This window comes from Bubalus bubalis, chromosome 12, assembly GCF_019923935.1.
Source record: "Bubalus bubalis isolate 160015118507 breed Murrah chromosome 12, NDDB_SH_1, whole genome shotgun sequence".
NCBI lineage: Eukaryota > Metazoa > Chordata > Mammalia > Artiodactyla > Bovidae > Bubalus > Bubalus bubalis.
In genome coordinates this window covers 5,812,776-5,825,356 of record NC_059168.1, presented here as the reverse complement: position 1 = coordinate 5,825,356, position 12,581 = coordinate 5,812,776, and the positions used below count along the sequence as shown (strand labels likewise).

At 48.3% G+C, this 12,581-nt stretch overlaps 1 protein-coding gene across 6 annotated transcripts in view; it reads right to left on the bottom strand.

Annotated features, from left to right (window-relative positions):
• The window catches only part of NPAS2 (neuronal PAS domain protein 2), a 207,781-nt gene that overhangs the window by 69,074 nt on the left and 126,126 nt on the right, over positions 1 to 12,581 (bottom strand). For 5 of the 6 annotated variants that reach the window (XM_025260716.3, XM_044925671.2, XM_044925672.2 and 2 more), the window contains 2 exons: positions 12,124 to 12,215; positions 4,761 to 4,850 (listed from right to left, as the gene is read on the bottom strand). In XM_025260716.3, the coding sequence (XP_025116501.2) occupies positions 4,761 to 4,850; positions 12,124 to 12,215 (182 nt within the window). The remainder of the gene's footprint in view (positions 1 to 4,760; positions 4,851 to 12,123; positions 12,216 to 12,581) is intronic. The other variant, XM_044925674.2, reaches the window with a different exon arrangement.

Below are 12,581 nucleotides of genomic sequence, written 5' to 3'. Positions count from 1 at the left end.
CTGCATTGAGAGGGCCTTGCCCGGACTCCTGAACCCCTCTCACCACCCCAACTGACAGGTCCTTCTTGCCACCAATCAGGTCCCCTGAACTACACAAACCTCCTTACTGGGGGCCCCCGGGCCAGTTACTGCCCAGTTACTGGGCTTAAGTGCCCTGCCAGTCAGTCATACCCTCTGTGGGACCTGAGGGGCACCTCACCCTCTTGTGACTACCAAACCACGCCTGCTCTGCTCCCCAGTGCAGCCCCCACGCGCGCCTGCGTGCCCCGGAGCACACTCCTCCCTGGGACTGTGAGTGCGTGTGACTGGCCCGCTGTCCATCTCACTTGTCCAGCGCTGGGTGCTGTGTGTCTGGCCACCGCTGTCACCTTCGGGCAGAGTGACCAGGAGGCACCCGGCAGAGGACTAGTAAGCAGAGCACGCAGAGACTGCTTACAAATTACTGTACGGAAGACCCAGCCCATCTAGTAGGAAAAGAGCAAATACTTGAACAAGGTTGTCACAAGAAAGGAAAGTCAATGGCTGATAAAGTACGTGAAGACAGTCACACCAGCCATTGGGGGAAAAACAAAATTTCAAGATTTCTTCACATGCGAGACCGACAAAAACTGACAATCCTGTCAATATCAAGTTCCGGTGACAAGGAGCAGCAGGAATTCTCGAGCCCCGCTGATGGGGGGTGAATGGGTGCCGTCACCATGGAGACAGCTAGGCGTCACCCAGTACTGGTGACCGGTCGCTACCCCATGATCCCGCAATCTTACACACAGTCAGCTCTCTGAGGGATGCCCACAAATGTCCGCTAGGCAACACAGACAGACGTCCACAGGCACGCTCTCAGAGTCCCACGCTGGCCTGGGAGCAGGGACTGTAGCAGGTGCCTACAGCAAGGACGGCAAACCAATGCTGGCCACTCTGGATGGTGTGAGATGGACAAATGCCACAGCAAAGCTAAGCGAGAGGAGAGGTCACTGGAGAACACTTTCCATGGCTCTGTCTCCATAGAGCTAAACCAAAGGCCATACTCAGTTGCAGTGGTTAATGATGAATTAACAGAAAAGTTGGTAGAACAGTCTTCCCTGGTGGTCTAGTAATTAAGAGTTTGCCTGCCAGTGCAGGGGACATGGGTTTGATCCCTGATCTGGGAAGATCTCCTGTGCCGTGAAGGAACTAAGCCCATATGCTGCAACTGCTAAGCACATGCTCTAGTCCAAGTGGTGGAACTACCGAGCCTGATACCTATCGCCTGTGCTTTGCAACAAGAGAAGCGACGACAATGAGAAGACCACGTGCCCCAATAAAGACCCAAAAATAAATAGTTAAAAAACAAGTTGGCAGAACTGCAGAGAGGAACAAAGACAGGATGATCTGGAAATGGCCATCTCTATGTGGACGATGTGTCAGGAAAGGAGCAGAGATGAACTTCTGTGTGCCTCGGGCTGTCTGTCTGACCCCTGGTGACTGCTACATGTGTGCTGACGCTCGCCTTATCATTAGTTTAAAACCAAAATATATGTCTTGCACATGCTTCCGCATGCATGATAAATACAGATCAAAATGCACAGAGAAGTAAAGTCTAATGCTGACCTGGACCCTGTTCACCCGGGATCGAGTCTGATGTGCAGCCACTGATGATGCAGACTGCCATCAAGTCTGATGTGCAGAGCTCCTGCTGGACCCTCTCCTAGTCAGGGCACCCTCCCAGGTCCACCCTGACCTGCAGCCACCTAGACAAGGTGACCTGGACCAGATGGACTCTCCTGGCAGGTAAGGGCAGGTGACGGTGGAGAAGGAGGGCCAAGGGACGCCTCCTTGAAAGCACTGCATCTCGTGGTATCATGAGTCAGGCGCTCTGTCTTCCTTCTCTGTGACCTCTTCACCCTGCTGTGACCCCTGCCCCAGGAACTTGACCCCACAGTCCACTTTGACCTTGCACTTCTGGCCAGGGCTTTCATTTGTACAACCAGCATTATCGTTGTTGTTGTTCAGTCGCTCAGTCGTGTCCAGCTCTTTGCAACCCTATGGACTGCAGCATGCCGGGTTTCCCTGTCCTTCACTGTCTCCTGGAGCTTGCTCAAACTCATGTCCATTGAGTCAGTGATGCCATCCAGCCATCTCATCCTCTGTCATCCCCTTCTCCTCCTGCCTTCAGTCTTTCCCAGCATCAGGGTCTTTTCCAATGAGTCAGCTCTTTGCATCAGGTGGCCCAAGTACTGGAGCTTCAGCTTTAGCATCAGTCCTTCCAATGAATAGTCAGGATTGGTTTTCTTTAGGATTGACTGGTTTGATATCCTTTCAGTCCAAGGGACTCTCAAGAAGAGTCTTTTCCAACACTACAGTGGGACTTGCAAATGATCAAGGCTTTCTCTCATTCTCTCTCTGAAAAGTGTTCCAATGTGCTGTTTCTCAAAGCAGATGTGAATGGCCATCAGGATGCTGCTTCACAGTGTGAAGCCAAATGCACGCCAACCTTCTAGTTATTTAAAAAGGGACAGAAGGTGGGTGAATTTTCTGGAGTTACAAGGGAAAACTTGAAGCCACCATTCATGAATTAATCTAATCAAATCATATTTTCTGAAGACACAACTAGCCATTGACTGTTTAAAACTTGCAATTTTGTTTTTTTTACATAAAGGAAAGATCAGGTATGAAGATTATATACCTAACTGCCATCTGATAAGTGACAATAAAATATTAACTCTACCCTTTTTTAAAAAAGAAAATAATTCATAAAGATGACTCTAAATTGCTCCATAATGTCAAATCAGAAGAATTCGCAATCAACTAAGTCCCCTCTGATACACATGGCAACTCAGTCATCAGATATTACCAAGAGCAGAAAGCAGAACAGTGTAAACCCCACCAAACGGCTCTGGGCACAACCCCAGGTCACTCTGGAGGCGACATGTCTTTACTTTCCATCAGTGCCTCTTGCTGCTCGATCCTGTCCACTCAAGACAAAACCCAACTCCCTCTGAAGAAGCACCCCATCTCCTCAGATCAGCCCAAAGAAACCATGCAGATTTCATCAGGTCTCATCACTCCTTCCCTGGTGGCTCAGACAGTAAAGAATCCACCTGCAATAAGGAAACGTGGGTTCAAGAAGATCCCCTGGGGAAGGGAATGGCAACACACTCCAATATTCTCACCTGGAGAATCCCACGGACAGAGAAGACTGGTGGGCTACAGTTCAAACGGTTGCAAAGAATCAGACATGACTGAGCATGCACACGCATACACGCATGCACACACACACACACACACACACATCACTACTCCAGCCTGGCCTCAAAACCATGATTAAAATGCATTCCCGACTCCTGAGGGCTGACTGAGAACCAGCCTCTTCCAAGGGCTCTCGGGGGAGACAACGCCCAGCCTCATATACCCTGGACATGGGCTGAACCACAATGTCAGACGGATTTGGAGTAATGCAAAGGCATCTGCCTTGCAAAGTGAAAAATGCTGGGCCACCACACGCAGTGATCTGCAAAGGAAAATCACGGACAGTGGCTTTGGTCTTCACCCAGTGTCATCAGCAGAGGGGGGAGTGGCCTCTGAGTAAAAGCATGACCCAGAACAATGTGAGGTCCTGGCCGTAAACAAAGCTGGGCTCAGCACCCAGGAGGGCAAGCTACCCACAGAGCAAGGCCATGGCGCTCCCAGGTAGGCATGGCTAAGGAGCGGCCACCATGGTCCTCCAGAATCAGCCCAGCCCATGATTTCCCATGACCAGGAACCCAGGGCAGGCTGCTACCCTCCCCATCAGTGCCCTAGCCTTACAACTGCCTGTGTGTGGGAACAGAGCGGGATGGGGGCTGAGCGGTTTGGTGGGGCTTGTTGGGAGGAGACAGAAGAGAGGATATTTTATCCCCATTAGTCACAAAGGATGCTCCTGGTACAGCATGCTTCCAGGCCAGACTCTGTGGGGATAAATGCTGGTGTGGCAGGAGGTGGAAGGCTGGCCAGACACCTTCCCCCCAGGGGCCCTGCAGCAGTCGAGTGCTGCTCTGTGAGTCAGAGCATCCTGATGTGGGTACCAGAGAGCCAGAGAGGCTCAGGAGGAGAGGAGGGGAGTATGAGGGAAGGAGGGAGGGAGAGGGGAGGGAGTGACAGAGGGAGGGGGAGAGAGAGGAGGGAGAGGGAAGGGAGGTGTGCCCACGGCACCGCCCCATTCCATGCCCCAAGTGGCTCCGTGGGCTGCAGAGCTCACCCTTCTGCCCAGATCCTCCTTGCCCCCAAGGTCCTCCTGGTCCAACATCTTTGAAGAGTATTTCACTCCCCCCACCCCCACGGTCATCCCTGTCACTGAACCCTCGCCACCAGCAAATGTCACACTTACTGCATCCCAGTCACATCTCCAGGGATCCCCAAACCCCGGCCCGCCTCCAGCCATCTGGTGCACACGCCTACAGCTGCTCCCAGGGGACCCTGTCTTCCTCTGCAGGTGTCCGTCAGCCTCCACAGAGGCTCTGAGCTCTGACAACTGTGTCGTGGGCATGGGGCTTCCGGGCGGTTTCCAGGACAGTGGAGGGTGGGGACGCACCATGGCCCCTGTCTCAGGTCTTACGCATTCCAGGATGGCACAGTCCTGCCCCTGCCCTTTGTCTGGAAGCACCTGGGGCTAGGCCTTGGCCCGGTCAGGACTCCTCGACCCTCCTCACACGCAGGCCCTGCAGATCCGCAGCGCCCCAACTCTGAGACCCGAATGGGAATGAGGATCACACATGCTGGCAAAGGCCGTCTGGGCGGAAACTCACCGGTAAGTGCCCGAGGAGAGGAGTGATACTGTCAGAAACATAGAGGATGCTGCCATCCGTCGTCACGGCAATGATGAAGCCATCCAAGGCCTGCGAAAAACGCAATAGGTGAAGGTCTTCCGTCATGCTTTTATGCAGGAGGGGATCACTGGAGCCAAGGACCCTGGGTTACAACAACGACTTCGTTTCATAACTCTTTGAATATTTCCGCGACTAACCTCACAGCACTTTTTTTTTTTTTTTTTTGGTCTTGCACACAAGTCGATTTCTTACATAGAACTTGTCTAACCCAGGCGAAATGGTTGCAAAGCATGAAAGGGCTGAGTGGAAAATGGGACCTAGGGTATCATGAAATGCATTCAGCGGTGGAAACTACCTGAGTACATTTACTGATAAGTGTGGATCTGGGCTGAATCAGAAATATCACAATTGCCATTAAAAGGTGTCAGTGAAGAGTTCACGATCCCTGTTCTCCATCCCCTACACCACTTTGAGTTCAGTGGTAAACATTTACTAAAAGATACAGGAGCTCATGGGCTTCTCCCATGGTGGGGCCAGTGGCAAAGAATCTGCCTGCCATCTCAGGAGACACAAGAGACATGGGTTCGATCCTTGGATGGGAAAGATCCCCTAGAGAAGAGAATGGCAATCTGCTCCGGTATTCTTGCTTGGAGAATTCCATGGACAGAGGAGCCAAGCGGGCCACAGTCCATGGAGTTGAAAAACAGTCAGAATGACTGAGCAACTCACACACACACACAGGAGCTCACAGAGGCATTAAAAACAGAACGTGTGCCTGCTGGTCCATTGCCATAGAAAGACCTTCTGAAGGAACCCTTTATAAAGAACATTCACATCGATCCACCAAAGCGGAAAGGAAGGGCTGATGGGGAAAGGCTGGATTACTTGACTAGGTCCACGAGAAGAGTCATCCCTCAGTGTCCATGGGGGGCTTGTCCCACGACCCCTGCAGACACCAAGTCCCACAGATGCTCAAGTCCCCCAGAGTTGCCCCTGTATCCACGGGCCCCGCATTCTGGGATTCAGCCAACCGTGGGTGTGAAACCCACAGACACGGAAGGCCAACTGTATTTCAGCATGTCTGGCAAATTCATTTGTTTAGAAGTTTTGACTGAGTGCCTGCTGTGGGTTAGGTGCACTGCCCTCGGAGCCCATGAGACAGCAGACAGAGGCCCTCCACGTTTTCTCACAGTCACCAGCTGTTTGGTTTTCGGGTTCCTAATCAGGTGCTCACAATGCTTTCACATGTCACCCAGAAAGGTGATTTCTAAAATTCAGACTCTGTCCAGCAGAGAACGGGGTCATCCGGGCAACTCACCATACTGGCCTGCCACGGAAAGGGAAGAGATGAAAAACAAAAGCTTTCTCCCCACAAACAAATATTCGAGGACGTAAGACGCTCATGCAGGCGGTCGCTGTCAACTATCACTGCTGCCTCGCTGACTGTACTGTTGAAATAGCATCAAGCACAAATGTGTGGATTCTTCTACTTTGGGGGAAAAAAATCCCTAAGCTGAAGTATGTGTTTAGAAAGTTCTGGAAACATTTTGTATACCCTCAGCTCGATCTTCCCAGGGTGTTACTGATCTTCTGTGCAGCCAAGAGGGCATGGATTCTTTCAGGGTAGGAGGGTGCAGCTAAGTGCCTGGCAGCAGGAACCAGAAGTAGTCCAGAAGTGTGCAGAGAAAGGTCGCACCATCAGCACACACCACGTGGGAGAGAGTTCTTTTCACTGGGAAAATGACTACTAGGGTCACTGACTGTTTAACACTTAGGTTCTGCAGGGTTGGGAAGAATCCCCCGGAGGAAGAAATGACAACCCACTCCAGTATTCTTTCCTGGAGAATACCATGGACAGAGGAGCCCGGTGGCCTACAGTCCATAGGGTTGCACAGAGTCAAACACGACTGAAGTGACTTAGCACATGGCACACAGTGCAGGATTTAAGACTGAAACATCTATTAAGGCACATTTCTTAAGTGGACCCCATTCTCTTCGATTATATCTGTGGTTTTCAACTGGGGGCAACTCCGCCCCACTGGGGACATCTGGCAATGTCTAGAGACCTTTCTGGCTGTCACTTCTGGGGTGGGCACTGTAGGCCTCTAGTGGGTAGAAGCCAAGGATGCTTTGAAATATCCCATCTACAATACACAGCATGTCCCTACCACAAGGAATGATCAGGTCCAAAACGCTAATTGCGCTGAGATGGAGAAATCTTGGGCCAGATTTACCAGTCATGGTGAACACCAAAGTACATCCTGCTTTTGTGTTCAGTAGCTCAGTCATGTCTGACTCTTTTGCGACCCCATGGACTGTAGCCTGCCAGGCTCCTCTGTCCATGGGATTCTCCAGGCAAGAATACTGGAGTGGGTTGCCATGCCCTCCTCCAGAGGATCTTCCTGACTCAGAATTGAAGCTGCATCACCTGTGACTCCAGCATCAGCGGGAGGATTATTTACCTGCTGAGCCACCTGGGAAGCCTCAATGTTCTGGTGGCCTTTATTTCTTTTCCATTTAAGTATTTTTTTCTAAATTAAAAGAAATCATATTAGCAGCGCTCCTGGAGGTGAATTTTTCTAAGAGGTGGAGGCATTGTGGATGACGTCAGCGGGACGGTTTTGGAAACAGCAGATTGAAATACTAGGAAAAGCAGGAGCAGTCTAAATTCTCTTCTTGCACAGTGAGCCCATGCCCTCTTGAATTTATAAAGCAAGTGGGTGTTAAAAAGCAGGAGGTATTTATGGATGGAAGATAACGCTCATCAGCCCATTGGCATTTTCCATCAAACGCATGAGGATTACGCTGAGTCACTGCGTTAAGAAGGCTTGTGATGGTTTCAGAAGTCCCACTGGCAGCCTTTGAAAGTGATTCAACAGGACGTGATTAAATATCGGCCTGCCCCTCTTGTTGAAATGGGGACTCTGGCAGGAGCTTCAGTGGACACCCGAGATTCCATAATGGCCCGAGTTTCACACCTGCCACACACCAGATGGAAATGAGACGACCCCTCTCTGCCAATCCTTGGTTCTGACAGAATGCTTCTTGTCTTCTCTGGGACAACCTCTGGGCTAAGAGAAAAGATGGCTGTAGCTTTTCTGAACAAAATTCAGAAATATCACATATTACGTAACTGCCTGTCAACGAGAGTGTCCTTTCCTTTGAATTTACTTGTTCTAATGCTTGTGGCCACCATCTTGGGCAGCTTTCAGTAGACCCGCTTGGCTGGCTGCAACCAAGTCGCTTTCATTCTTTCAAATCCCACAACGGTATGAGTTCTCCTGGAGTCTGGTTTGGGGCCTTTCTGGGAGAAGAAGAAGGATGCGGGGATTCACACTCAGATCACATCGGCAGTGCCATTCCCTGGGGTCCGACGGGCTCTGTCCTGGGTTTCATCTTCATTTAAAAAAGGAAACTCCTATCATGAAGACACGGCATCTGGATTCCTCATGCTCCCTGCAGTGGCTCTGAACAAGGGAGGGGAATGTGCAGCTGGGATGGGATGCATCCTATGGAGAAGCTGCATCCTGGAAAATGAGAGCATCATCCCATGGGGACCATCGCAAGGAAGGCACAGGAGGCTCCTGTCACCCATCACCTGGTCTGTGACTCCTGAGGAGCAAAAGGGTGGAAGAGGAGCCTAAGACAGTCAGAGACAAATCTAAAGTTCTAGTTGGAGGGTCTCCCAGATGCCTCAAAGATGCAATTTACCCAGAATGCCTGCTTGTTTTACAGGCTTAATTTGGGGTCCAATTCACTTATGTAGCATGATTTCCTTTAGACTGGCTTCAAAGAGTCTACACTAGGAGCGGAGGAAAGTGCATAATGCATATCCATACAAATCTAAACTCTTCTTTTTCTAGAAATTTCAGCCTTCTAAATCTCACTTCAGCCCCAACTGTCATCTCTAAAATAAAGACTGTTATAAGAGAAAAGGAAGGACATTACATAATAACCAAGGGATCAGTCCAAGAAGATACCACAATGGTAAACATATATGCACGCAATACAGGAGCACCTCAATATATAAGGCAAATGTTAGCAAACAGAAAAGGAGAAATGGACAGTAACACAATAATAGTGGGGGACCTTAACACTTCACTGACATCAACAGACAGATCATCCACATGGAAAATCAATAAGGAAGTATGAGCCTTAAATGACACATTAGACTAGGTGGACAGAATTGGTGTTTACAGAGTACTCCATCCAAAAGCAGCAGAGTACAATTTTGTTCCAAGGTCACTTGGAACATTCTCCAGGACTGACCACATGCTGGGCTACAAAGTGAACCTCGGCAAACTTAAGAAAACTGAAATCCTGTCAAGCATCTTTTCTGACCACAACACCATGAGATCAGAAATCAACTATACACACACACACACACACACAAAATCCTGCAAAAAACACAATTACAGGGAAACTAAAAAATTTGCTACTAAACAGCCAGTGAATCATTGAATAAATCAAAAAGGAAATAAAAAATACCTAAAGACAAATGAAAATGAAAACACAACAATCTAAAAACCTATGGGACTCAGCAAAAGCAGTTTGAAGAGGGCAATTCATAGAGATATGAGCTTACCTCCAGAAACAATAAAAATCTCAAATAAACAACCTAACCTTACATCTCAATGGACAGGAGTTTAAGCAAACTCCAGGAGACGGTGAAGGACAGGGAAGCATAGGGTGCTGCAGTTCATGGGGTCACAAAGAGTCAGACACGACTGAGCGGCTGAACAACCACCTCACACCTAAAGCAACTAGAGACAGAACAAATACCCCCAAAGCTGACAGAAGGAAAGCAATCATAAAGACCAGAGCAGAAATAAACAAGATAGAGACTAAGGAAACAACAGAAAAGATCAATGAAACTAAAAGCCTGTTCTTTGCACAGATAAACAAAACCTATAAACCTTTAGCCAGATTCATCAAGTAAAAAAGGGAGAGGGACCAAGGCAATAAAATCAGAAATGCAAAAGAAGAAGTTACAACTGACTCCACTGAAATACAGGCCCCCATGAGACTACTATAAGAAACTACATTTTTAACCTTATAAAAATCTTGTTTCCTCAAACACCTTTGATACCTTGAAATTCCCTTAGGGGCGGGGAGGGTAGAATGTGCCACAGGCTTCCAAGAGTGTTATGTGCTATAGGGTTATATGTTTTAATTACTTTTCCCTAAGAATTAGGAGATAAAACGATTTCTGTGAAATAGCATAATGATACATTAATTCAACCTTGTATATCACAAGCTGCTCTAAATTTAACATACTTAAAATGCATTGCTTCTGGAGAAAGTTCTGTATTTTCTTTAAATATAGTTCACATGCAGATTTAAGTATCTTTCATCTCATGCAAATGTTCATTAATGCGTTTATATTTCATAATATTTGGACAGCTTCATTCTGGCATTTTCTTACTCGAGTAACTTTCTGTTTTCTGCAGTTAATCTATGTAAATTAAAGTTTATATCAGTCTTATATAGGCACAGAAGATGAGATCTAGAAAGCTGGAGCTCAAAGAGTCACCTTCTAATACCCTGCCGGGAACCAGTGACACAGCAGCATCTAACTTCTTTTGACTGAGTCCATCAACCCCAGCTTTCTTCTTCTACTTCAAGGGCTCAGACACACCACCTCTGGGGCTTTCTCTATGTCCACCATGGTATCTGAACACTCCAGGTCTTATCCCTAGTTTAGAAGTCAGAACCAGCTGGATGTTTTTACAGTGACTTATCCTTGTCTGGATAAGGATAGCATATTGAAAAGCAGAGACATTACTTTGCCAACAAAGGTCCATCTAGTCAAGTGGTCATGTATGGATGTGAGAGTTGGACTGTGAAGAAGGCTGAGCGCCGAAGAATTGATGCTTTTGAACTGTGGTGTTGGAGAAGACTCTTGAGAGTCCCCTGGCCTGCAAGAAGATCCAACCAGTCCATCCTAAAGGAGATCAGTCCTGGGTGTTCATTGGAAGGAATGATGCTAAAGCTGAAACTCCAGTACTTTGGCCACTTCATGCGAAGAGTTGACTCATTGGAAAAGACTCTGATGCTGGGAGGGATTGAGGGCAGGAGGAGAAGGGGACGACAGAGGATGAGATGGCTGGATGGCATCACCGACTCAATGGACGTGAGTCTGAGTGAACTCCGGGAGTTGGTGATGGACAGGGAGGCCTGGCGTGCTGCGATTCATGGGGTCGCAGAGAGTCGGACATGACTGAGCGACTGAACTGAACTGAACTGAACTGATCCTCGTCTGGGCTTCCCCAGTGGCTCAATGATAAGGAACTCGCCTGCCAATGCAGGAAACACAAGATACGCGGGTTTGATCCCTGGGTCAGAAGATTCCCTAGAGGAGGGCAGGGCAACCCACTCCAGTATTCTTGCCTGGAGAATCCTCATGGACAGAGGAGCCTGATGGGCTACAGTTCATGGGGTCGCAAAGAGTTGGACATGACTGAAATGACTTAGCACACAGCACATCCTCATCTGTCCTGAGAAGTCTCACCCCTAGAGACACATGAGGCAGGCCAGGCACTCAGATCAGCCAGACTTCCTCCAATCCAGCCCAGCAGATGGGCACAAGCAATAACTTTTCAGAGAAATAAAAGTGCATTTCTCCGTACAGAGAGAGCACACTCTGGGGGCGTTGGGGGTGGGGTTGGCCATGTATGGTTGATACCATACACCATATTGATGAAACAGGACTTCAAGTTAAAAACATAATTTTAAAAGAAGACTTTTGCTTTCAAAATGTGTCCTACCAAGAATATATAATTGTTGCATTGTTCCCTGGTGGCTCTGAGGGCAAAGAATCTGCCTGCAATGAGGGAGACCAGGGTTCGATCCCTGGGTCGGGAAGACCTCCTGGAAAAGAGAATGGCTACCCACTCCAGTATTCTTGCCTGGAGAAGTCAATGGACAGAGAAGCCTGGTGGGCTACAGTCCATGGGGTCACAAAGGGTCGGACACAATAGCACACAGGCATATGCATATATATATTCTACATAAATACCCTCGCTCTCCCTACTGCCGCTCCTTCCCTGCCCGGCTCCCCTGTTAGGTGTCCTCTGGTTGGGAGGCTGGAGTGGGTCTGCCCTGCAGCCACCATGGCAACAGGACACATTCACACTGAGTTTGGGGATTCTGGCTTTTCCTGCCCAACTCAGTAGCCAAAACACACACCACAGCAGGCAGATTTTTTTCAAGAGTCTGTCTGTTCCCAGCCTTCCTTTCAGGGTCAAGAACAGTTGTTTACTTCGGGCACAGGGTCTTATCTGGAACAAGCAGCTACATTTTAATCCACAACCCATCAAGCTAATTGAAACGTGCATCTCACCTCCAACATCAGCTGGGTGAATTCTTCATTACTGAGGAATGAAGGCTTCCAGTCCGGCTGAATGTCACAGATTTCTGTTTGCGCTGAGACTTCTAAAAAAAAAAGCACAAACAAGCTTTTAGATGGAAAGACACCTAGAAACTGGAATTAAGAAATGACATGTGTTATTTCTATGCAATTTCGTATAAATGTGTAGTTTAATAAAGGAAGCTGATATAAGGATATATGCCACTCTGATCTCCAAGGATGGGGTACAGTGGAGATAATAGACCCTTGATGTTTTCTCCTTTTGACCTTTTTTTTTTTTCTTTTTTAAATTTTATTTTATTTTTAAACTTTACATAACTGTATTAGTTTTGCCAAATATCAAAATGAATCCGCCACAGGTATACATGTGTTCCCCATCCTGAACCCTCCTCCCTCCTCCCTCCCCATTCCATCCCTCTGGGTCGTCCCAG